At 38.3% G+C, this 27,568-nt stretch overlaps 2 protein-coding genes across 7 annotated transcripts in view; one reads left to right on the plus strand and one right to left on the minus strand.

Annotated features, from left to right (window-relative positions):
• The window catches only part of lrch1 (leucine-rich repeats and calponin homology (CH) domain containing 1), a 52,597-nt gene extending 34,414 nt beyond the window's left edge, over window positions 1–18,183 (minus strand). For all 5 annotated transcript variants that reach the window (XM_081368361.1, XM_081368359.1, XM_081368358.1 and 2 more), the window contains exon 1: window positions 17,749–18,183. In XM_081368361.1, coding sequence (XP_081224487.1) covers window positions 17,749–17,977 — 229 coding nt within the window. In that variant the 5' untranslated portion in view covers window positions 17,978–18,183. The remainder of the gene's footprint in view (window positions 1–17,748) is intronic.
• Window positions 18,184–19,053: 870 nt separating this feature from the next.
• rubcnl (rubicon like autophagy enhancer) lies at window positions 19,054–27,348 on the plus strand. Of its 2 annotated transcripts, none has more exons than XR_014030309.1 (12): window positions 19,054–19,165; window positions 19,712–20,336; window positions 21,972–22,140; window positions 23,047–23,101; window positions 23,186–23,318; window positions 23,649–23,773; window positions 25,367–25,431; window positions 25,522–25,760; window positions 25,857–25,918; window positions 26,088–26,241; window positions 26,460–26,575; window positions 26,774–27,348. XR_014030309.1 is itself a non-coding variant. In XM_081367923.1 (12 exons), the coding sequence occupies exons 2-12, from the start codon at window positions 19,716–19,718 to the stop codon at window positions 26,875–26,877; spliced, it is 1,818 nt and encodes a 605-aa protein (XP_081224049.1). In that variant the 5' UTR covers window positions 19,054–19,165; window positions 19,712–19,715; the 3' UTR covers window positions 26,878–27,348. The 2 variants fall into 2 exon arrangements, 1 of the variants encoding a protein (XP_081224049.1); XM_081367923.1 differs by having other exon boundaries at window positions 26,485–26,575.
• The last annotated feature ends 220 nt before the right edge of the window (window positions 27,349–27,568 follow it).

Consider the following 27,568-nt stretch of genomic DNA (forward strand, 5'->3'; position numbering starts at 1 on the left):
CGCGATCGATCTTGAAGACGTCCATGATCTACTTTTTAAGCGAATCGTAGAGATTGTGATCTTTTATACATTCATAATAATGTTAAAATACAGCAATGACTGCCTACTAGATGTCTGTGCTAACTGGTCAAATCGCCCCTCGTTAAAAGCCTAAACTTAACGTGCAAATCATCTAAGTGACAGTCGTGAAATAAAGTCTAGTTTTTCTGTGTGCATGCTGCGAGACGGACGAGCAAAGTATTGGGGTTTCAGGCGCGCTCCTAAATGGTCAAATATACACACAGATATGTCAAAATGTCAGTCTTGGCGAGTATTCACATAACAGTCAGTTATGTCTTAAGTGAATAAACAATTTTGAAAGAAATCGTATGCGTGTCATATTAGATCCATGCATTCGGTAGTGTTTTAAAGTTTAACTCAGCGTTTTATGACTATTAACTGTCTAACTTATTGCTAAATGTAATAATGTGTTTTAAATGGAAAGCCATATGATGAATCAGCTCATTCTTAAGTGGCCAGTCTATAAAACAAGACCAACACTTGTATATAGACGGTACATAGGGACATGTACACAAAGACAAAACCCCATCAGAATAACACACAACAGTAAAATAATGATGCAATCAACATTAATCCCTTAAATCCTGAGGGCATTTTGTAAAGACAAAACTATAGCAAGGAGAGTCAAAAAGGTAGGTATCGTTTATAAATATATTTATATAATTACTCAGGAAGCAAATAAGTTTTTTGGTGAAGTTTCACTACATGTGAGCTGCATCTGGATCAAATTATGGTGATAGCATATTAAAGTAATCAAAAGTTACAGCATTTGGAACCAAGGTAGCCTTTTTGTTTAGCCCTTGACATCCCCTAATAGGCATTTTTAAAATGGTTGCTGCTCCGTGAGGAATATCTTGTGATCGATGCAATGGATTATGTTGATTTTGGACTCATTTCAATCGGGAGCATCCACACAAGTAATGATGTGCCATTGATCTATGCATGTTCCATGAAGTTACGAGCGAAAATGGGCTTCACGTACAAAAACTTGCTCAAGTTTAGTCAAAGCCTAAAACAATTATGCTTGTTATATTCTACTGCGTGAGACCTTTCAAATGACATATGACACATGACTATCTGAGCTGTATGATGTTTTTGACATAATTGTACACAAAATATTATTTCATAAATTATGAAAACATTTTTTTAACTTATCAGCAAATAACTCAGGACTACTTAATCAAACTGGCTACATGCATTGTAAAGTTCTGACTCTAAGCTTTCAAATGACACCTATTTTGTGTTGATCAGGGCAGTAGTTTTGAAAAATATGATTATTACTTTTTTTTGTAGCTACATGGCACCCAAGGGTGATACACTCCGTTTTAGAGGGATTACTCAGCACTCATTTAGAGTTGATCGAAATGGTTAGACAAAATAAACTACTTCTTTTATATAAAATATAATGGCGACTTTTTACTGTATTTTGTATCATAACTTAGTTAACAAATGAACAGCTTTTTTTTTTAGCACTTCTACACTAATAAAAACACCAATGTAAAAACTACAAAAAAAGTTTACAATGATAGATGCATATACAGTTGTATTCTGTAAACTACATTACTTGGCTTGGGGTAAGATTTTGAAATAGCAGTATCTTATACACAGACACAGACATACTTCTGACTGAGTGAGTGAAGTTGATTGCATCTCTCCTTCTTTCATTTGAGCTCTAATCCCTTATTCTTTCACTTAAACACTCTTGTCCTCCTCAGAATGTCTCTGAAGTGGGAAAAGGACATAGAAACACAGTCTGTCATTATGTTGCTCTGGGTGTGGCCTCATCCTGCGGCGTACAGCTGAAGTAATCAGCTGAGCATATGTGTGTGTGTGTGTGTGTGTGTGTGTGTGTGTGTGTGTGTGTGTGTGTGTTTGCGCACTTATTTACAGTATGTAATCAAACAGATGGTTTTGACTTAAATTTATACCAAGTGTGCACAACAGTTAAATGCACTTGTACACGTGGAGTGATTCATTTGTGCTTGAGCATTTTCTGCCACTCAGCATTCCTCTGTGTGCCCACTCTCACCGTCACGGTGTGTGTGTGTGTGTGTGTGTGTTTGTGTGTGTGTGTATTGTGTGCTCTGAGTTCTGTTGAATAAGCAAACTGTTTCTCTCTGACAGACAGCGGCAACACACACTGGATGGGAGGAGTATGTGTTTGTTTCTTTCCTCTCATGTTCATATTCAGGGCTTGACATTAACTTTTTTGCTCACTAGCCAATGTGGCTAGTGGTTTTCCAAAGTAACTAGCCACACAGCATTTTTACTAGCCACATTTTTGTTGTTGTGAAATTACCTGATAAAAGTTGACTATGGCGTGCTAAAATTTACTTGAACTAGATTTACAACCCTTTTAAATGTAAAACCACTGTACACACCCAAATCAAGACTACATAAATATATAACAATACAGGTCATTATCATTAGCTCTGATAAGGTTGTGTGTAAAGCTCCTTTTTTAAAATAAAACCATGTATTATGTATTATGTCGCCACATTGCTCCACCGGCATACGACATAACTCCAGCAGGGCAGCTAGCTGTCTCTTCGATTCTTTGTTGTTGGTCACTAGCGACAATACTCATTAGGGCTGTCAAAATTGCTCAAAAATGACCTTCGAATATTCCCTCTAAAAAAAAAACACATAGCTTTATATTCGATCTATTCGAACATCTGGTTGCGCATTTTGTCAATGACGCGCATTACGTCAATAACAGGACAAATTAATACAAAGAGACATAACTACTTGTATAGGTAGTTTATTTAAGTTTAAACATATTTGACAACGTATTACCTACATAAATAAATAAATTGACCCCTCAGGCAGCGCGCCCACTCGCAAAGCAGACAGCCGCGCCTCTGCTAGCGCGGGCGTTTTTCCACATTCGAATATTAATTTTCACCTTCGAAATTCTGTTTTTTTTTTTTTTTGTAACTATTCGAATATATATTCGAATTTAGAATATTCGTTGACAGCCCTATTGGAGTTGTAGTGTCGTAGTGTCACACTTATTTCAGATGCCTTTTGAAAAGACTACAATTATTCAACCCGCCAAAGTGGCTAGTTGGAGTGACTGTGTTACCCGCCACGAGCAAAATCCACCCGCATTTGGCGGGTTGGCGGGTGTTAATGTCAAGCCCTGTTCATATTACATCTGACTTCAAGAGGCAGATTATCAAAGCTCACAGTTGAGCAGAGATCTCTGGACCAGCAGGCAATCCAAACAAGAAATCAAAGCAGTGCTTTCATTCATACATATTGATCATCACAGATGGAGTGAGAGGATCACCAAAAACAATAGTCAAATATAATTTAAAGCTAACATGAAATGGAAGTTGTGATACTTCCCTATTTTGATTTTGCTTATCGCTTCTTTAACAAGAAGAAACGTAGGGGGGGACTTGATTTTGTCCATCGGGAATTGATTGGATCATTGTCGTTTGCTATTGCTGCGATCTCATCTGTGCACAAAATAATTCACATCGGGAATTGATTGGATCATTGTCGTTTGCTATTGCTGCGATCTCATCTGTGCACAAAATAATTCATAATAAATACGGCAATATTCAATTAAAAACAACAATTGCTTCGCATGGGCCCATGGCAATTCCAGAAAGGTTAACAATACAGGTCATCTGATGTCATTTGCTTTACAACAGATTTTTTTTTGTCAATTGCTTTGTGCCTGACAGGCTGATCCTTAGCTTAGCAACATGCTAATATCAAATTGTATTGGGAAAAAACTGACTGGTGTGCCACATTTGCTATGACAATGATTCAACTTATTTAATTGATTTATTTAATCTTTTCAGTCTGATTCATTTCAGTCCGTCACATTTCAGTTTGATTCAATTTGCTAATTTTGGTACAACTCACAACTGATTTGTTAAATGTTAGTATTTTGGATAAGGAATTAAATAATAGTGCAATGGGTATTATTATTATCATAATTGATTTTTAAATTGTATAATCGATGCACTTCATTTTCATTGTCACTCAATACATCAATGCAAAGACCCAGAGCTAGAAGGTCTGATTTATTCTACCATATGATGACCTGATTAGCAAGCTCAGTCTATCTGTCCCCACCACACACACAAGGCTTGCTGCAGTAGTCAGTGTTGCATGGTGTTCAACCGTACTTACAAGTGACACTACAATTAACTGAAAGCATCTGCTCTGCTCCATACAGCACAAGCTGCAGAGCTGAAGCACAGTGCAGCAGGAGTCAGATTTCACTTATCACGTGACGAGAGTAAGGAGAGATGAGATGACTGACAAGACGATGGTGGAGGATTGGATGCGCAACAGATCCCGAGAGTCATTGACAAATATCTTATCTTGTAAAATGTGCAGTCAGTACCACAGCTCCCTATACACAGAGTACGAGTGATCTTGACAGCGAGAGCGCATTCAAAAGCCATTTCAATACCCCACATAACATACACACACATATCCATATAAAAAAAAAAACACCCACACAACCCTTTGCTTTCTGTATTACTGGTGACTTCTCATTAACATACTGTTCTTAAATTAAGCCAAGTAATACAGATTAGTAATTTTTGTAGAATTTTTATTAAGATATTATTTAGTCTCTCTTTGAACCGTTTTCCTTTAGATGGCATTGGGGAGTTTTTCCACATATTTAAAAGACTTTTGTCAATTATATGAGCATTGTATAGCAAGGCCATAAACATAATCAAAGATTAACTCAAAGAGCAAGAGAACTATCCATAATAAAATATATACTACAAACATATCACCTTCATCAGTACACACACACACTTTGACCCTCTTTCTGGTGTTGGGGTGGAGCTCTGATAAAGCGAGTGTCTCAGACTGTATGTAGGGCAGATGAATCTGGGTAATAGCACAGTCTCAAGGACACAAACAGCTGGTGTCTTTACATACTACCTTATATTAAACTGAACAGGTCACCATTTACAGGCAAACACCATTAATTTGATCAAAGGTGACAGTTAATACATTCATAATGTTACAAAATATTATTATTTAAAAAAATATATACTGTTGTTTTGAACTTCCTATTCATCAAAGAATTGTGAAAAGAAGTGTATTACAGTTTCCACAAAAATATTAAGCAGCACAACTGTTTTAACAGTTTGATAATAATAAGAACTGTTTGTGGACTTCAGCTCCGCTTTCAACACCATCGTCCCGGATACCCTCCTGAATAAACTAACCCAGCTCTCTGTGCCCTCCTCCATCTGTCAGTGGATCATCAGCTTCCTGACAGGCCGGCAGCAGCTAGTGAGGCTGGGAAAAGTCACATCTCGGACCCTTACCATCAGCACTGGTGCCCCCCAAGGGTGCGTTCTCTCCCCACTGCTTTTCTCCCTCTACACAAATGACTGTACCTCCAAAGACTCCTCCGTCAAGCTCCTGAAGTTTGCAGACGACACCACAGTCATTGGCCTCATCCAGGACGGTGACGAGTCTGCTTACAGACAAGAGGTTGAACAGCTGGCTGTCTGGTGCAGTCATAACAACCTGGAGCTGAACACGCTCAAAACTGTGGAGATGATAGTGGACTTTAGGAGAAACCCCCCTGCACTCCCCCCTCTCACCATCATGGACAGCACTGTGACAGCAGTGGAGTCATTCAGGTTCCTGGGCACTACCATCTCTCAGGACCTGAAGTGGGACAATCACATTGACTCCATTGTCAAAAAGGCCCAACAGAGGTTGTACTTCCTTCGTCAACTGAAAAAGTTCAACCTACCACAAGCGCAGATGACTCAGTTTTACTCAGCTGTTATTGAGTCGGTTCTGTGCACTTCTATAACTGTCTGGTTTGGGTCAGCCAGCAAATCAGATATAAGAAGACTACAACGGACTGTTAGGACAGCTGAAAGGATCATTGGTGTACACCTCCCCAACCTTCAGGACTTGTACAATGCCAGAGTGAAGAAACGGGCAGGGAACATCATCACAGACCCCTCCCACCCCGGCCAAAACCTGTTTGCACTTCTGCCGTCAGGCAGACGTTACAGATCTCTGCGCACTAGAACATCTAGGCACAAAAACAGTTTTTTCCCCCATGCTATCTCCAGCTTAAACAGCTAAAACAGCAATTAACACCTGCTGTATAATTCATTCAGTACTTGAGAGAGAAGCAAGAGGTTTTTTTGTGTAAATACATATACAAATTTTATTTATAGAGCTGTACACACAATGCACAAATCTGTACATAACTGTTTCAGATGTATACTATAACTATTATTATTGTTTATTCTATTTATTTATGTTCTCATTTAAATACCTGTTCTAATGTCATATATGTATGTATGTACCAAGAGCTCCTGTAAAAACCACAAAAAATTCCTTGTGTGTTTGTGCACACTTGGCGAATAAAGCTCATTCTGATTCTGATTCTGATTCTGATTCTTGAGCAGCAAATCAGCACATAAGAATGATTTCTAAAGGACTGTGTGACATTGAAGACTGGAGTAAAGGCTGCTAAAAAAAATTCACTACATTTTAAAATATATTTAAATAGAAAAGCGTTATTATAAATTGAAATAACATTTTACAGTATTACTGTTTTTTTTGTGTAATTTGATCATATAAATGCAGCCCTAGTGGGCTTAAGAGATGTTAAAAACATTTTTAAAAAATCTCACCAACCCAAACCTTTGAACGAGGTATATGCAAAGGTAGTAGGAGTTTTTTTTACTGTCCTAAATAAAACTATATACATTTAAATAGGCTACTGTTTGAAATATTCTGACATAACTTATGTAGTTGTGTCAACAATATTAAAAACAAAAGACAGGGTGTGATAATGAACCACGTTGATGATGGTGTTCTGATGATGATGTGTTTTTCTCTCAAACCTTGCTCAGATGCCCCGATTTAATTTGTATTTCTTTCTAACTGTATACCAGCATAACACAGGTTTATTCTGTAAGACAGAGGCAGGATGTTGTCTCCTCCCTGGCTCATTGTATGACAACGTGTGCAGAAAGGGTCATTTCCTCCTGGAGAAACATGGGAAACACACACACATATACACACCCCTTCCCAAACACATGAAAACCTGTTCGGGTACTGCCTGCAAAGAAATCTCACAATGCTTTGATTGGGCATTTAAATTATTCGAATTATTTTTGTTTATTTATAGGTGCTTTATACATACAGTATGCAGAGTATACCAAGATACACTTGAAGTAGCGTTTCATGACTTGACTTGACCTGCACTTCAGTCACTTCCGACAGACGGCCTAGTTTGCATTTGCCTGACACAATGTACAGTGAACTGTTTATTAAGAACTACAGTGGGGTCCAAAAATCTGAGACCACTAAAAATGTGTCTACTTAATATAAAATATTTTATTACAAACTGCATTATTATTATAACAACATGAGTAAAACGTTGAATTGAAAAATGAGCATGAATTTTGTATTTGGTTTGTCCCTGTTTTGCTTTTTATGACAATTGTTTGTTTGTTTTTAACTTTAGTTTATTTAGTTTAATGTATAGGTTGTTTACTGTGTTCTTATTGTGGCCCACAAAAACAATAGCCTATATTTACTAAGAAATATACTGAATATTTTATATTTAGTATTAGTATATATTTATATTTAGTATTATATTTATAATTTATAAGTATAAATTACTTATTTAGCTTCTCAGATACCAGACATAGGCCTATACAAAAAAACATATGGGTTTTAAGTACATTACATGAATTATGCATACAAATAATGAGTGCTTGTTGAAGCTGTGTGATACATAACTGTAAATGTAAGCATTCATACATATAAACCTTATAAACACCCCGTAAGGTCACTCAATATTATCTAGGACAATTCCTACTACAACTACATGGAATTTGATTTTTTTTTTTTATATATATCCAAAAATAAATCACATTTGCACCAAAACCAAACACTGGCTATCAAAATGACTGATAGGTTAAGTAACAAGCCAGCAAGATTAACAAAATAATGCTATCCAACAAAAGTTTCAGATACCTTGCAGGCTAACAGTTTTGAATAAATATTATAGTCATTACAAATTCACTTGTCACAATCCCTCGTTACAGAAACTGTAAAACCATAAACTATAAAGGTTCATGTGCTAGCAAAAATGTGTGCTGAAGTTAGTCTTGAACTATGGAACGATTCCCATAATGACTGAAGTAAAAACAAAAATAAAACAGAAAGAAGTGAGCTAACGTATAAACATGACATGTGGCCTAAAAGTGTGAACTTGCTTGGCTATTTATGTGAGGCCACAATTCCTGAAAATGCCCTCACAAAAAGTGTGTGTAATGAGCAATCTGAATTTATGAACAAAAAAAGTCTATGTAGGACAACACATTCAATATTTCTCGTTTCTGTCATTCTCTTCTTTCTGACAACAACGTTCTTTCCAACAGCTGGTTTAAGGACTGTCACACAGCATCTGATTTTATAGCAATAAAATCTATTCACAACCATCATGCAATGCTGTGACACTCTTACAAACCTACAGAAAATGGCGTAGGTTGGAAAGCCCTACAAGGGTACTAAGCCAAAACCCTTCAGGACACAGATGCCCCCATTAAGTCACACACACACACCAACACAAGAATTTTTTTTTTTTTTTTTTTTAGAAATCCTCATTAACAGGCCCCAATAGTGTCTGAACAGTAATAATTTAGAACGTAATACTTTATAATGTTAAATTTCTTAATGTTTGTTAATGCATTATTTAATGCAAAGCAAAATGAACAATTTGGCAATTTTTACAGCATTTATTCTAGGTTAATGTTAAATATTTATCATTCATGATTAATAATAAAACACTAATGTTAATTTACACAACTTGAAATCTTAACAAAATATATGTAATAAAATAACATTAACCAAGATTAAGAAATGTTGTAAATATTTTTGGTTGTTAGTTCATGATACTTACTGCATTAACTAATGTTAACTTCACTGGAAAACCTCAACCTTTTTAATTTGAGGGCCCCCATATGGCAAGATATTTTCAGAGGTATTTCTGAATTAATTATGACCACGCTTGTTTTCAAACTTTTTTATTAACAGAAACTAGGAGTGTTGATACAGAATCGCAAAATAAATGGTTTAATTCAAGATTCTGATTCTGTATGTTTTTCATTAAAAATAATAGTTATTGTGTGGGAATCTAGATTTTCTAAGTGTTTTAATTTTTTTATTTGTTTTAACCAATGGCAGGGCTATATGTTTAGCTTCATTGTGTTTTGGTTTCGTTTTCCCGGGTCCTGATTGCCTGTGCTCTCACTCTTTGTTAGTTTCCATGGTTCCTGATTAAGTTGCGCACCTGTTTCTAGTTTTGTTAATTATCTATTTCTGTGTATATAAGCCCTTGTTTCCTTGGAAATCTCCAAGTGTTAATTATTCTGAATAAAGACTTTTGTTGTGCGTAGCAGCCACCCGCTACAACCATTTTAATTAAGTTTTAATTCATTTTGTGCATTGTTGTAAAACATTACCTCTTATACACTGACAATATTTTCTCTGTGATTCATATATATAAATATATATCTGTTAGGGGTGTTGCATGCAAGTCTCTGAGACTCTGACACCTGAAAATAGAGAAGAGTCGACCCTTTGTGGCAGATGCATTTTTGCCTATCTTCCTTTCAGGTTCTATCAGTGAGTGTTTGAGTTTTGTAATGAGTGACAGGTTGTTGCCATGGTGCATTAGCAAACACTATGAAAGGTGTTGATGTAGTGCATCTTTAATGCATAATGTTTATCCAAAGTGTTGTTGCCCAGAGATAAGACGCACTCCAATATTTGGGGGTTGGAGTAGCCTATTTGTGTGTACATGTGTGTGGGTTTTATCTCATAATACACCCACCAAAACATTAACATACATGTACCACAGAGAAAGAAATATGGATGTGAGATTATCTGCCAAAATGCTTTTCTGAGACTATCTCTCTATACTTCTATCCTATTAGCAGTGGTCTCGCTAAAATTAAACCCTGACCATCCGCAACAATATACATGACTCAGAGAGCTTGTCAAAGAGAGGATTTGTGCTTGCATGCTCACATTTATGAAAATGCTATCATGTGGAAGAGGGTTTGTGTTGTGAGTGTGTATGTGTGTCGTATAAGTTTGTGTTTCTGTGTATATGTGTCCCAAAAATGAAACAAAAATGTGTATATTGTGTAACAAGGTTAGTATGCATGTGTGTGAGCTCATGTGTAACGTAATTGTGTGGGCTGACAGCAGAAAGAAGTAGGAGGTGAGAGAGAGAGAGAGAGAGAGAGAGAGAGAGAGAGAGAGAGAGAGAGAGAGAGAGAGAGAGAGAGAGAGAGGGGGATGGCTTCATCATAACATTAGTCAGGTCCGAATCTTCAAGATTGTGTAACCCTGTAGGCATTTTTGAGGAAAAGTTGTTATACCACATTTTTAGAAAGTTCAATGTCTCCTGAATAAGGATCCACCGTATAACATTGAAATAAGGGTCCCATTTTCTTGTAATTGTTATTGAAACAATAGGTGCATTATTCACAGCCGAAACACTACAGGTGGATAGGGTAAAAAATTTAAGTTATAGATATCACCATAAAACCTTTCCAGTTTTTCACTTACATAGAGACAGACATTTTTTGTATTACAAGTTTTCTGAAATGTCATGTTTACATATGCAAATGAGGCATACCAGTGTATATATATATATATATATATATATATATATATATATATATATATATATATATATATATATATATAATTCGAGGGGCAGGCATACCAGTACGTGGTTCTCCCTTTCGGGCTAGCCCTGTCTCCTCGCGTCTTCACGAAGGTTGTCGAGGCAGCCCTTGTTCCTCTCGACGACTGGCTGATCCTAGGTCACTCTCGAGACAAGGTTTGCGAACACAGGGACCTAGTGCTCCGGCACCTAGCTTGTCTGGGCCTTCGGGTCAACTGGGAGAAGAGCAAACTCTGCTCCGTGCAGAGGATCTCTTTTCTCGGTATGGAAATCGACTCGGTCGCCATGTGCGCGCAGCTTACGAGCGAGCGCGCGCAGTCACTGCTAACTTGCCTTCGTCAGTTCGAGGGCAAGAGTGCGGTTCCACTGAAACTATTTCAGAGGCTCCTGGGGCATATGGCATCCGCAGCCGCAGTAATGTCGCTCGGTTTGCTTCATATGAGACCGCTTCGCGATCAAGTCCCGAGGTGGGCATGGCAACACGGCACGCTCCGAGTCCCAGTGACTTCGACCTGCCGTCAGACCTTCACCCCGTGGACGAACCTCAGTTTTCTATGGGCTGGAGTGCCCATAGAACGAGTTTCTTGGCATGTTGTTATATCAACAGATGCCTCCACAATGGGCTGGGGCGCCATGTGCAATGGACATGCTGCCGCGGGCTCCTGGACAAGACCCCAGCGCCTTTGGCATGTCAATTGCCTCGAGTTGCAGGCTGTACGTCTCGCCCTGCACCGCTTCTGTGCGTTGCTCAGGGGTCAGCACGTATTAGTCCGATCAGACAATACCGCCACAGTAGCGTACATCAACCGACAAGGTGGTCTGCGCTCCCGTCGTATGTTGCAACTCGCCCGCCACCTCATCATATGGAGTCAGAAGCATCTGAGGTCGCTTCGAGCCATTTATATCCCGGGAGACCTGAACCGTGCAGCCGATCTGTCTCGGTTTTGGCCTCTCGCTGGAGAATGGAGACTCCATCCCCAGTCGGTTCAGCTGATTTGGGATCAGTTCGGGGACGCACAGGTAGATCTGTTTGCCTCCCACGACTCGTCCACTGCGACCTGTTTTATTCTCTGACCGAGGGCACGCTCGGCACGGATGCACTGGCGCACAGCTGGCCGCGGTTCCTCTGCAAGTATGCGTTTCCCCCAGTGAGCCTTCTTGCGCAGACTTTGCGCAAGATCAGGGAGGACGAGGAGCAGGTAATTTTGGTTGCCCCGTATTGGCACAACCGCACCTGGTTCCAAGAACTAGTACTCCTTGCGACAGCACCTCCCTGGCCAATTCCTCTGAGAAAGAACCTGCTTTCTCAGGGACGGGGCACCCTATGGCACCCTTGTCCCGATCTTTGAAATCTCCATGTGTGGTTCCTGGACGGGACGAGGCAGGTTTGAGTACCCTACCACCAGCAGTGGTGGCTACCATCACTTCCGCTAGAGCATCGTCCACGAGACATGCCTATGCGTTGAAGTGGAACCTCTTCATCAACTGGTGTTCTTCTAAACTTCAAGAACCCACGAAAGGCCTGATCAGTGTCGTGCTTTCCTTCCTGCAAGAAGGGTTGGAGCGAAGGCTGTCTCCCTCCACCCTGAAAGTGTATGGTGCCGCCATTGCCACACATCATGATGCAGTTGATGGTAAGTCCATTGGAAAGCACGACCTGATCATCAGTTTCCTGAGAGGAGCAAGGAGACTGAATCCTCCTCGCCCTCCTCTCGTTCCCTCTTGGGACCTCTCAGTGGTTTTAACTGCTCTGCAGAGTGCTCCCTTTGAGCCTCTGCAATCAGTGGAGCTTAAGTTCCTGTCAATGAAGACAGTGCTCCTGGTTGCATTGGCCTCCATCAAGAGGGTAGGGGACCTGCAGGCATTTTCGGTTGATGAAGCGTGCCTGGAATTTGGACCGGCTAACTCTTACGTGATCCTGAGACCCCGGCCTGGATATGTGCCCAAGGTTCCCACCACACCCTTTCGAGACCAGGTGGTGAACCTGCAAGCGCTGCCCTCGGAGGAGGCAGACCCAGCCTTGGCACTGCTCTGTCCAGTACGCACCCTCCATGCTTACGTAGACAGAACGCAGTGTTTCAGGACTTCAGACCAGCTCTTTGTCAGTCATGGTGGGAAGCTGAAGGGAAAGGCTCTCTCCAAGCAAAGGTTGTCTCACTGGATAGTGGACGCCATTGCTTTGGCTTACCAGCAGCAAGGTCGACCATGCCCCCTTGGTGTGACGGCCCACTCCACCCGGAGTGTGGCATCCTCTTGGGCTCTAGCGCATGGCGCCTCGCTAACAGACATCTGTAGAGCTGCAGGCTGGGCGACACCTAACACGGCCTCTGGGCGACCCCCACGTGTGTAGTCCACTGTAAGCCTCTCTGAGCATGTGTCTTTCCCTCGGCAAGCCACCTTGCCACCCCGGGGTTTGAAATATTCCACCTGCGGCTGGACACCCCAGTGATTCTCAATATGCAGCCCCCTGGGGTCATGTGTATTCCAAGTTCCCCCCTTCGGGCTGGGCATAATTGCATATTTCCACTGATATATGCTTCCCAGTGTACCTTGGTACCTTGGCATAATTCCAGCAGCCATTTAAAAACTGTCCCTTTCATGTTAATGTTGTTTTTTCATTGTTTACATGTTTAAATATTCTGAGAATTCATAGTTTAGTTATAATGTTTAATGTTTAAACTGCAATAAATGCATTAAAACATTTATTTATTTATTTTTTGGCAGCCATTTTGTTTTTATTGTTTATGCCAAAACAGTGATGTTTACAACTTGTTATACGGCAGAAATGGATTCAGCACCTAAAAATCATATAGAAACAACACTTGAAGTACTTTTCCTCAAAAATGCCTACTGCATCTTATCCAGGGCTATTTATCTATTTTGGGACTCGACTAATTATCTCTCTCTTCTATAGGAGAGAATGATCACAGGTTACATGTAGTGCATGTAGGTGTTTGCATGTGAAGAGGAGTGTGTGGATCACACGCCATCTCACATGTTACAAAAAGCAACAAAAACAGACCAAACTGAATCATGTTGTGAGTGGGCCTGTGCTGCCTTTCTAAACTACAGTGCATCCTGTTGGAGAACACAGAATGGATCTGTTAACTTCTTCTGATGCATGTGATCTGTGCCTTGCTATCAGTGGAACTGAACAATAGATCCCACTGCACAGTTCAGCTGGTTAACTCAGTCACACCTTTGCCATTTTTACTAGGGATTCACCAACTTTAGACGCTTAGCAACGGACAACCAATTGCGTACTTATTTGCGTGCTTTGTACAGTCACGGAAACACTGCACATTGTACATAAGCAGTAAGTTCAGCGTTTGAGAGGAAAAAGTAAAATGCTGACAGAAAACAACGATTTGAGTAAAGAAGAGACCGTTTCTATGTCAATAATATAGGCTAATGCCACATACGTTTGCAAAAGAAAATAAAGTTCTGTAAAAGAAAAATAAAGTATAGAGCAAAAAAAGTTGTTTTGCACACAAAAATAAAGAATAGCAAAATAAAAAAATAAAGTAGTGCAAAAATAAAGATATAATTAATTGCAAAAAAATCAAATGACAGTTGTAAAAAAAAGCTTAGGAATATTTTGCAGCACGATAAATGTCTTTACTGTCACTTTTGATCTCTTGCCGAATAAAATAATTTCTTTAAAAACAAATCTAACTAATCCCAAACCATTTTAATGCTACAAATTTAGGTATCAACAACATAATGTACAGTATGATTGATTTTGAGATTTGATAAATATTAATTTTGACAATGTTATTCAAATATTAATGTTTTTAAAGATAAACTTTTACAATACAATTACATATACACACACTACTGTGCATTTAAAACAGGTATTAAACTGTGTGCTTTCACTTTCAGTTGGGTTGGAATTTACAGAAAACTCCTTGAAATGATGACTCTAATCACAAAAAACAACAAGCATATTCTTCCCTAAAAACAGAGCTCAAGGCCACAAATACATAAAACAAAAATGTACACACATGGTTTTATTAGCAGTGGAAAATACCCAACACCACCCGTGAAACTCTGTGAGGCTTTCTTCATGTAAAATGGTGGAGAGAGAGAGAGAGAGAGAGAGAGAGAGAGAGAGAGAGAGAGAGAGAGAGAGAGAGAGAGAGAGAGAGAGAGAGAGAGAGAGAGAGAGAGAGAGAGAGAGAGAGAGAGAGAGAGAGAGAGAGAGTGTGTGTGTGTGTATGTTTGTGAGGGCAACAAGTCCCAGCTTGAAATATCTTGAATCAGTCATAAAAAAAAATAAAAAAATAAAAACAACACATAACTTCTGAGGAATCCAGAGCTATGGAGAGAAATGGGAGCTGAAATCATCTGTGGCACAGTCAGGCACAGAACACCTCAACGAGTCCTAACACACACTACTACTGAGGTCACAAATCTTGGGGCCCTTTCAAACATATCTAAAATATCTATAAGGATGCAGAATGACAGTTAATAACATCTTGTGCTAACTTCACCGTTACTAATGGTAAGGAACTAAGGATGACTTCATCTTTGTGAGCTGTGACACCATAAACAGCTAAAATGATTTGCTGTTAGTCACTAAATAACACTCCTTACATTCCAAATATCATAATGGACTGAAAGTATAATTTCCTGCATTAAAGTACTTCAGAAGAGCTTCCAAGAATGCTAGGAATTTGCCATTTCCACGGTCTACCCTTTCCTGTTTCCTATTTTAGCTGCTCTCCTGCCTCCGAGCTGAGGGGAGTGCGGAGGAATTCAAGGGGAACGGAAGCAGATCTCCCACTCAGTGAACATTCCCAACTGTCATCTTGGCTTTTCCCGCAGCCGTTCATGACTAGTGGTGACCAAATCTTTCCAGTGAATGAACTGTTCTCCATACATTGACTCGTTCACAGTTTATTTTGAAGCACTGTAAGGGAGCAAATCATTGATGGGACCTAGTACTAAACGAGTCATTGGCTGCATCTGAAATTCCATACTCTCTTGAGTAGGTAATAAGTAATTAGTTCATGACCGCTAAAAAAGTATGTTCTATACAGTATGAATGTGTGTGGTATGAATGTAATCTGGATAAATTACATCATTATCATGTGACCTACCAGCGTCAGTTGCGTCGCTTCACTGCCAGTCACAAATCCTCTCCCGTGGCCTCATGATAGTACAGTGTCCACCGTATGCACACTTCAGAATCTCACCGAAACAAGTAGGCTAGGTCATCTGGGTACTTTTTGCCAACTCTTTTAGGAGTACTGTAAATTTGTACATAGCCTACTACTTTAGTCACATACAGTTTTTCACCTACTATATAGTAATAATAATAATAATAATAATTCATTACATTTATATAGCGCTTTTCTCTGTACTTAAAGCGCTTTATGTAGAAGGGGGAAATCTCCTCAACCACCACCAAAGTGCAGCATCCACCTGGATGTAGTAGGAAAGTATGCGATTTATTTCAGATGCAGCCACTTAACGAGACTCAAAGCGGCTCTTAACTAGACAGCTGAACTGGCAATTAATGTCGTAAGGGCACTATTGAAACTCTACATTTATTTAGACTATGGTCTGTGAAAAGACTGGACTTTTTCTATGACCAGATAAAAATCATGCCCAGTAAATATTGTTTAATATTTATTTATGTAATAGTCATATTTGGGGAAAAGTGATGATGCTTAAAGTCGCAATGAAACAGAGGTAGTGATAGATCTTTTCTTCCGTATTGTGATATAGTACAAGTGTAACGGACGTGTAGGGTGGAGACTTGGTTGTATCAGTTGTTGATTGCATTGTAAAATGTGTGTTGCATTTAAAAATGGAGGATTTGATTGGATCATTGAATCGTTGTCTCATGGGAGTAACAGATTGTCCCGCCCTCACGCTAGTAAACAGGTCAACAGAGAATTGGGAGGGAGGCCCATGAATAATAAAAATAATAATGATGTGCACAGAGAAATATCTTTTACTAAATACAGCGAGCAATATTCAATAAAAAAAAAATAGATTTTGATTTCGAGGTGACTTTAACAAATTGGTTAAGTGAAAGATTCACCACATTCACCACTACACAAAGAAACAAAGTGATGTACCGTACAGAAATACCTGATTGAATCATTTTGCTTAAGAGATTCAAAAGATTCGACTCAATGAGATCCCTACGTCATACGCCTCTGGATGATGCATGACTGAAGTAGTCATCATCATAACAAGCAGTAGACATAGAAGCATCAAATCAAAGCATTCTTCTTTTTTTAATTCAGGACATTTTTATAGGAAGCTCAAGTGTCTCCTCACGAGTGTGTCCTCAATGACAACTTCAATAGGTTGAAAGTTAATTATTTACGCTATACAATAGTAAACAAAAGAACTAGCCTAATCCCTGCAGATCCAATGACCATCAGCCTTCAGAGTTCTGGTTTCAAAACATAACCCACAAATGCATTCGTTTTCATTTCATAGGCACTGGTGTGCACTTATCTCCAAACATGGAAATGAAATCTTCAGTCATAAGTGTAAGGGGATTTCCATAGTAATCAGTATGTGGACAAGCTGGTCATAGGAAGTAGCCTATGTCATTGGTCAGTCCCGCGCGACAATAACAACATCCTCTACTTTCATCCCACAGATCCTCAAAGCTATTTTCTGGGAATTTGTAATGCATCTGGACACAACTGAAGTGGCCCACATCTTTATCCCGGCCCAGGACACTGTCCTGTCCGCAACAACATACTCGTCTGTAACATTGTAGCCTATGCATGCTGATGGGAGACGTTTCATCTGCTTTCATCTGAGTAATATGTGTATAATTAAAGTTTTTAACAGCCAACATATAATGGGTCAAAATGCGACAAGACATTGGGCAACATTCCCATTTGAAACTATTATTCTCAAGAGCATCTGACTGAGAAGGCGCGCGCGCACAGCGTGCTAAACACAAATAAAGCATCACTTCACTTTACCTGCTTCAACCGTATCCGTTAGGTCGTAATTTGTTGCTGTCCGAGGGAATTCTTTCAGTTTTCTGGAGCTGAGGTTCATAAATCCAGAGTTCGCCGCATCCTCCAGAGCTCTCTCCAAGCCCCGGCTGAGAGGCAGGTTCGTGTTGGAGCCCAGTCCGCTCAGGTTCGTCTGTAATGCGGCAGAAGTCAGCTGGGAATGAGGACGGGGCTCCGGTCCCAGCGTCGCCATATTCGCCCCGTCGGGAAAAAAAAAGCTTGTGGAAAGGCTCTGCGATCGCTATATCCTAAAGAAAATGTGCTGGTCTCAACATGCAGTGGGTGAATTTCCTCCTAGTGCGCTGTCTGACTGTCCATAACGCGTCTGCGCAGTTTGTTTATGGAACTGAGCTCGTGCCAATAACCTGTTTACTGGTCTTTACTACAGCGCCATCTGACGTTCACAAATAGCGATGGTTACTAGTAGGCTACTTTACCAGGTGGAGATTCTTATAAAATATTAAACCTCTTAACCTTTTGAAATTCATGATTTTTAAGCACTATGAAATATTATTAAATACACAATAATGCATGCTCTCTATTTACCCACAGTGTAATATATATATATATATATATATATATATTATATATATAATGAGAGTGTTATAATATGCACTGTTATATTGTAATATTATACATTATAATATTATTTTATTATGCAGGACACACTATATCAATAATTTTTTAGATGCATCAGATTACAAAATATAAATATGGTCATAAATGGTAGGCTACTCATAGAAATAAATAGGTTAACATGTTTATGAGTAGACCAGATTTAAGGAGAACATTCTGAAAGTGTTTGTACAAGTGAGTCTGTATAATGAACTCCAAAAATATTTAATTTATTATAATTTATGTTTAATGTGAAAAATATACAATATGCCTGACTTCATGCAAGTGTACTAAGGCTAATGACTGACTTTACATGAACACATATAAAGGAAATTTTAGGTAACACTTTATTTTAGTGTCCTTGTTACACATCCTACATGTACAGTAGTAGTTACTATAGTCATAACTATAAATTATGCATAATTGCATGCAACTAACCCTAAACCAAACCTAATCCTAACCTCTAACCCTAAAGTACTTAAATGTATAATTACAATGAAAAATAAAGTGTAACCAAATTAAAATAAATAAATAAATAAATAAACAAGCAAAACATTAGACACAAAACATATTAAGAACATTTAATCGATCATATTCAAATTTTCCCCATTAGATTAGTCATCTAATCAAGCTGTTTTGCTTCTCTAAGGAAATAGTACACTGGCTTATAATGTATTTACAGACCAAGGAAGTGAAACTGAGACGAATCAGATCATATCATAAACGAAAGCAACAACTTTTCTCCTATTTTCACGAACAAAATATGGTGAGTTTTACTGGTTTTTATCTCTTTGTTAGATCACATATCACATAGAACTGTTTACTCTAAGCTGTCGGTCAGAATCATTGAGAAACATGCTTGTTCCAATACAAATGGCAGACAAACTTGTGCAGTTTTGATAGTTCAGCCAAAATTTCAAATGACTGTAATTTACTGACCTTCATGTCATTCCAAACCTGTATGACTTTCTTTCTTCTGAGGAAAACAAGAAGAGATATATATATATATATATATATATATATATATATATATATATATATATATATATATATATATATATATATATATATATATATATATATATATATATATATATATATATTCTGTCCATACAATGAAAGTCAACGGGGTCCAGTGCTGTTTCAGACCACATTGACTTTCACTGTATGGACAAAAACATTTTTTTAAGTGAGTCGTAATTTCTCTTAGCACAGTACTTAGACAGCATGATGTTAAAAAATAAAACTAGGCCATTTAATCAAAAATATTTCCCATTTCCCTGGTAGTGTCATGTCCTCTCTCTTCCTCCAGGTAAATGCTGGTAGTAGCAGCAGCAGTATGGTCAGAAAGCTGCACTTTTGTTAACTGGTTAGTGAATTCTGATTTAAATGAGAATCCCTCTGACAGCACTGATGCTGATATCGATGAAAGTGGACTGAAGATGTACGATGAACGGGATTCAGACCTGCTCGACCCTGAGGAACAGTACCATCTACCCCGGAGCAGCCCTGTCATATCCCGCAAGAGACATAACACAGAGACAGAAAAAACGTCTGATCTGTCTTTGACACCTCCAATATGGGAACTATCCATCTCTCCAATGACGAAATCCAACGATTCAAGTGCACATAGATTCAGTCGCTCAGAGAAAGAGAGAGACCTTGATCTCAATGATTCACCCAATGGCTCTTCAGGACAGACACAGTTCCTCGCAGGTAATCATGGGCAAGGAATTTCACATGTCTCTCAGGATACTCAGCTTCACAGTCAGTCTTTAGTGTCTGGACGGTTACATGAGGATTTCCAGTCAAAGACTAAAAGAAGAGCCTGCTCTGACATTCTACCAGCATCCAGGCAGAGGAGCTCAGACCAAGCTAAGAAATGTGGATCATGTGTTGATGTACACGCCACTGAAGATATCTACAGATTGGACCAGGTAGGTATTCTGTAAAAAAAGATTCATTGAATTTAATTTAAATGGGACCATGCCCCTTTTTACAAGATGTAGCTAATATAAGTCTCTTCTGTGAAGTTTCATCTCAAAATACCCCACAAATAATTTATGACACCATGGTGTAAATGCCCATTTTCGAGTGGAAGGAAAAATATACTGTTTTTGTGCATGTATCTTTAAAGTCCAACTGAAATCAAAATTGACCCTATTTACTTGTTAGCGCATATTACTAGTCTTGTGGTTAACAATTAATCCGTGCAAGTTAAAACACAGACATTTTTTTTTTGCCGTGGTAATCTTTAATCAAAGTCTGAAAAGTTACTTCCGGTCTGGAATGGCGTCCCTTCTCTGGTGACGTAGGTTTGACGGCTTAGGTTGGGAAACGCGTAACCACTCCCCTCAAATCGTTAGTCTGTAATGAGCGAGAGATGGAGAGGAGGAGCGCTAGTAAAACCCTGCCCTCTGTTCAATATTCCGTTTCACTGGGAAATACGTCACAGCACTGGAGAAAAGTCGTTTGCAACTTCCGGTTCACGGACTTTAAATGCTGCTCCCCACCCTGCTTTCCAGAAGAGGGCGGAGCCTGTACAGCTCATGCCTCGGAGACTCTGCCAAAAACTGAAACATATGTTTGGTACAGTCACTGTACCAAACATATGTTTCAGTTTTTGGCACAGTCTATGGTTTGGTTTTGATTATTAGCATCTTTATCGCAGTCACGCTCACGTGACATTGCAGTTCTTTATCATCATGAAAGTTTACTATCTGCCTGCGTTTTAAAGCCATATCAGTTTAAACTACTGATAACTGGTTTTCTGAGTGCACACATCTGAAGCACGGGCACAGAAAGCTGTTAAACTAAGTTCTCTTTCACATCTTATTGCGCTTAAAATGTCAAATACACACAAGGTTATGTCAAAAACACATAAAGTCCACATAAACAGTCAGGTATGTCTGTGAACATAGCAGTAAGTGAAGAAATCACATAACTGTTATGTATATTAGATCTGTGTTTAGTGACAGCAGCGTAATATACAGCAGCCTACCTACTGCTATGCTGTTAATATGAATCAAACAACAAAAGAAAAACTGAAAATTACTCTATGTTCTTGATTGAATTAACTTTAGTGACTTATAATACATTTCTTATTTGAATGCTGCTGTTATGCTCTGGGGATGAGATAAACATGGCGGACTGTGTACAGCTCACTGAGGGCGTGGTCTATGCTAACAGAGCAGAGTCCCTCAGCAATAGTGGGCGGGGCCTAAGCATAGCATGCTAGAATCTGCAAATGCTTATTCTGAGACACTGCTTTTGATTTATGGGGATACAAATTTAGGAGTGGGTGGATTTTTACCATTATAGAGTGGTTGTGTACACACACTGCTGACACACATTTATGTTCAAACACCATGTAAAAGTGAATTTTGCATAATAGGTCATCAATAGTGCATCATTTTTGCAAGCCATTTTTAAGACTATACTGTTCATTTACTTATTATTCCTTAATAATAAAAATGTTTTATTGGTAACATAATATGTAAAGTCATTCAAAAACTTCCTGAACATTTGCATCTTTAGAGCCTATAGTATATTTTATTGTTGTTTGTCTGCAGGAAAATGCTCATTTTGTAGTTGTGGATATGGTGCTGGAAGTTCTGGAGGCTGTGAAATGGGTTGTGTGTCTGCAGCAGTTAAAAAACACACATCCACATCAAGACAGATGTGAAACACACAATTCTTCAAAAACAGACTCAATCTCTTCCTTTGACAGCGGGTTTGAGGGTAAGATCGGATTGTGTTGCAACAAAATCCTGTGTCATCCGCATGTGATGTGGTCCTGACAAAGATCAGATAATGCTGACCTGGTCTCTTTAAAACAGCTGGTCATCAGTACTGAATTCTGCAGGCTGTATTTTGCTGAAATAAGTATTTACTTCACAATTAGAAGTAACATTTTACAATAATTTTCAAACGTTAACATTAATGAATGCATTAGGTGTCATTTAACTAACAATGAAGAATATTTTCACAGCATTTATTAATTTAGTGACTTAAAAATATACTGTTTTATAGTTAAATAATGTTAACTGGTGCTATAGTCTCTCGTAATACTCTCACTTTCACAACACAACTGGTCTTGTGTCTCAGTTATTGACTGTAGTGGAAATCACCTCAGAAGACTCCATTTTAGTAGGTCTTTTACCATAAAACTATTAAGTATTTACTGTGTGCTGTTGCCCTGTTTGGCTGATTATTTAGTACATTGTACTATTTTTCTTAGCGGAAGCTTTAAGATAATACAAAGGTAAAATTATTAAATAATTTAAACTCAAATCAATATTTCATGTCATTTAATAAGCAGGATAATGTACAATCAGCCAATCATTATCGCAAAACTCATTTAAAAAAAAAATTGTATATGAAGAAATTAACATTAATCAAGATTAATAAATGCTGTGCAAACATCGTTTTGTGTTATTTAATTGTAGCTATTACATAATTTTAAAGTATAAAACCCCATTGTAAACGGCTAGCCAGTTACAAATAAATTGTTTCTAATCATAATGCAAAAGCATGTCACCCCACCATGCAGATTGTTTAATTAAAAAAATTTATGAAAAAAAAAATATATATATATTCTGAAGCAAATTTAAAGAAAAAAATCTTGTCTATTTGTTTCTATGTCAGATGACAGTGCCTCCCAACTGTCCTCAAACAGATACTCCCTGGCTTCATTTCAGAGGTACTGAATTCTACATGCACAAGTTCATGTAATCATGTTTACTTTTTTATGCACAAGTTCCAGACATAATTGTTTTATTCCCAGTTGTCTCCAGAGCTATAGAATGCAGTGGTCTGCTGAAGATTTAGCCCACCATTTGGTGTCAGAGTTCAGGAAGCAGTGGTTCCCCTCTGAGCTACTGCAAAACCCTGTCAACCTCAACTCTGCTCTGCAGGAAGTGAGAATGGTTATGCATAAACAACACACACATTCATGCACTGAGAACACGCAGGTGCAGACACACACACACACACACACACACACACACACACACACACACACACACACACACACACACACACACACACACACACACACACACACACACACACACACACACACACACACACACACACACACACACACACACACACACACACACACACACACACACACCTACCTCTCTTTCTATTCCACATACTGTACACACATATAACTGTTTTAAGGACGGACATATATTTTTCACCAGAATTAATTGATCAATTCTAACTGGTTTTTTTTTCTGCAGGCCGCTTTGGCAGAGGACAGGATCAGTCTAACTGAAGAGATCAAGCAGAAGACCAGAATGAGAGGAACATTAACCTGGGCTCCACCCAGATTTCAAATCATCCTCTGTGTCCAGCCAACACAAAGGTGAGCAAGACCACCATATACACATTACAGTAACAGAGTTTCTACAATTATTCAGACACTTAAAGGGATAGTTCACCCAAAATTAAAATTCGGTCATCCTCGAGTTGTTCCAAACCTGTATGAATTTCTATTTTGTGCTGAACACAAAAGAAGATATTTGGAAGAATATGGGTATTCAAACAGTTAATGGGCCCCATTGACTTGTGGAGAAAAAAAATACTATGGAAGTATGGGACCAATCAACTGTTTGGTTACCAACATTCTTCAAAATATCTTCTTTTGTGTTCAGCAGAAAAAATAAATTCATACAGCTTTGGAACAACTTGAAGGTAAGTAAATGATGACAGAATTTTCAATTTTGGATGAATTCCCTGCAACAAATATTTTGTAGGAAGACTCAAGTACTTCTTTATATGTAGTTTCACAGTTACTTCTATTGTATTTGAAATATGATTGCATTTATGGTCATCTAGAATTTGATGTCATTTCTATTGAAACTTGATTGTCATGAATTTAAATATATTTGTAATTGATGAAGTTAGTACATTTAAAATACTGTAAATGTAATACTGATTATACCATGGTCTGGGTGAATACTCGATTCTGATTGGCTGCAGGGTGTCCATTAAAAAGGGATCCGTGAACCGTCAGGCGTAACCAGGGAAACCAAGTTATTGTTTGTAAAAACTTTAGATTTCGATTGTAAAACTAATTAAAATATAAAGTAATGTTAAATGTGTTATTTGGCAAGTGACCATGGTATAAGCGGGTTAATGCCCTTCGAGGTGTCCATTGTCTGGTATTAATGGACTTCGGCGGAGGCAACCGTCGAAGTCCATCCGCTGCGCGTCGGACGGTTCACGCCTAGCCGTCGTCCATTAATACCTGACAATGGACACCTCGTTGGGCATTAACCCTTACATAACACACATACAGTTAAAATAAAATCAAGTACTTTACATGTGATTTAGTTATTTAAATTGTTACAAAGTACACTTATTTAAAAGTGTGAAACAGTCATATAGGCTACACTGTTAGAAAAATCTGTAGAAATTACAGTATTACTGGCAGCTGCCAGTAACTTACTGTAGATTTAAAATTATGTTTTTTACTGGCAACAATTTGTTCAAAATTAAATGAACATTAAACATTAACAAGTCTTTATCTTTACAGAATAAAACTAAAATAACATCCTCATGCAAAGCATTCTGGGAACCAAAATCTGAAGGAAAAAAACAGAAAAGGTTTGATGAAGATTTCTGGTTCCCAGAATGCTTTGCATTAGATTGTTATTTTATAATTTTATTCTTTAAAGACAAAGACTTGTTAATGTTTAATGTTCATTTAACTTTGAACAAACTGTTGCCAGTAAATAACATACATTTAAATCAACAGTAAGTTACTGGCAAACAGCTGCAAAACTACAGCAATTTTTTACAGTGTACTCTATTTTAGTGGTCTTTCACTATTATTATATTATCTGCAACTTAATAAAAATACACTTTTAAGATTTGAAGTAGACAACAAGTGCACATTCAATAGAATTAGGTGCATTTCTTTTTCACAAGGGTGTTCATATAAATATGTTTTCAGACGCAGTGATGTCATCACTTCCCAGTACTTCCTGTGTGCAGGTTGTGGTACTGAAGTCGAGCCCAGTGAGTAATGAAGCTGCTCTTAATATGATTCATGTGATCCAAAACTTTTAGTCCTGTGACATTAAACCTTGAATATTCCTCTCTCCCAAGGGTATATGAAGAAACTGCGCTATTGTGACTACCTGGGAAGATACTTTTGTGATGGCTGCCACAGTGGTTTGGAATCAGTGATTCCAGGTCGGGTTCTGAATAACTGGGATTTTGCACGGTATCCGGTCTGCAATTTTTCAAAACAGTTGCTGGACTCTATATGGCAGCAACCGCTTTTCAAACTTACAAGTGTGGCCAAAAATCTGTACAGCCAGGCCAAAGAGCTGCAGCGTTTCAGAGTGAGTGTTTCATTCTGCCCTGTTTTTGTAGAGTATCTGTATGTCTTTTGCCGGGGTGATATCAGGTTGCATCCTATGTTTTCTCATTTACTTTAGGAACTACAGGAGCAACTAATATCCATCAAAAAGCTTCTGAGTACATGCAGACTATCAGCTGGGTGATTTGTCTCTTCTCTAGCACTCTTGTTTCTGGCCAGTTTCGGTATAGAGAATTCATAATGGACATTTTTGGCAGTGCCATAAACAATCAGGATATGATGTTTCTTTAAGAAAGCTGGGTATGTAGTGAGTAGGTTTGTCTTTGTTGACGCCTGTTTGTCTAACCAGAGTCCTTGAAGAGTTTGAACAGCTTCCTGCTCACCTGATGCAGGAACTACACCTCTTTTCCATGGATGAACTCATCAGGGTGAAAAAGGGTCAGCTCTGTACCATTGCAAAAGCCTTGCTGCAGTCTGCAGTTGCTCACACAGACCTTTGTGAGGTTTGTCCAGCTATTATTTAAATGCCTACAAAGTCAGTTCATGTAAATGTGTTCATGCGTGATTATAGGATTCTATGATCACAGTCGTGGTCTAACAATGTTTATATATAAACAATGTATCTGGGGAACACTATACAGAAAAAAACAAAAGTTTTACAATGAACAATGTAGATCAATACGCACTTACTGTTGTACTATCTTTGTATAAATCTCAACAGTCACCATCTCTCTTACAATCTTCAGCTGTGTCAGGCCAAAGGCTTTATCTGTGAGTTCTGTCATGGGAAAGAAGTGCTTTTCCCTTTTCAGAGAGACACCTGCACACGCTGCCAAGGTCAGACATCAACGTACTAAAAGCATTTCCAACACTCTGTTTTCAAAATAACTCAAAACAATGATTCTGTCCAACTTGGGTTAATATGCTTTAGCAGTCAGTGTAAGAAGAGAACTCAATAATACAAGATGTATAAGGCAATTCCTGCATTTCATGAAATGACAGTTGCCTTGTACCTTGGATTTTTTTTTTTTTTAGATTGCAGAGCCTGTTTCCACATCTCATGTTTCCGTGATGAATCGTGTCCCAAATGTGCCAGACTCCAGAAACGAAAGAAAATCCAGGAAGAGATCAGTTTATGAAATCCACATGTCCCTTGCTGCATTTTAAAGTTGCATGCAACAATTTTTAGGTCTTCAGAGTTCTTGAACTGTTCAAAATGCCTACTTGAAAGACTACTGATATCATTGTGTAAATAACATATGAATGGCTTTTTCATATCTGTGCTGTTGATGTTTTACAAGCATTACACAGAGACCACCTCTGATCATATTTTTTATGGTTACACAGAATCAGGATTAATTCATGTGTCAGAAAATGTGATCACTTGCATTTAAAAACACACAGCTGAAATTTGGACATTAAAATTAATCTTTGCACATTTATTTTTCTTCCCTGACAAGATACAAAACGTTCTCACTCAACACCCATTCAGTTGATAATTTAGTCAAATTTGAATCTACAATTGGTTATTGTATTTAAATGCATTCTGTGTTGAATATATTTTTTTTTACATTTTTAAATAAAATTGCTCACTTGCGAATGCTGATTTGACACTGTTGTTTTCTTGGCAAACAAGCACACTAACTTTTTTTTAGAAAGCTTTACGTGGGGTAAATTGATTGCCAAAATTACTGCTCAACTGTGGAGCAGTCATCATTTTTTGAAAGACTGATTGATATGTTCTTTTCACAAAATGTATTTAATGTGTAAATGTTGAAATGGTTTAGGTTTATTTAACCCTTTCACACGTACGATCACACCGGTGTGATC

This window comes from Scardinius erythrophthalmus, assembly GCF_964197995.2.
Source record: "Scardinius erythrophthalmus genome assembly, chromosome: 6".
In the NCBI taxonomy this organism is placed as follows: domain Eukaryota; kingdom Metazoa; phylum Chordata; class Actinopteri; order Cypriniformes; family Leuciscidae; genus Scardinius; species Scardinius erythrophthalmus.

What these genes read in the sequence shown, in the direction of transcription:
- rubcnl (XM_081367923.1), top strand. Translation starts at nt 19,716, where the DNA reads ATGCTGGTAGTAGCAGCAGCAGTATGGTCAGAAAGCTGCACTTTTGTT. An exon ending in CTTTGACAGCGGGTTTGAGG is followed by an intron (nt 22,141 to 23,046) that starts GTAAGATCGGAT and finishes TTTCTATGTCAG; the next exon opens with ATGACAGTGCCTCCCAACTG. An exon ending in CACCTGCACACGCTGCCAAG is followed by an intron (nt 26,576 to 26,773) that starts GTCAGACATCAA and finishes TTTTTTTTTTAG; the next exon opens with ATTGCAGAGCCTGTTTCCAC.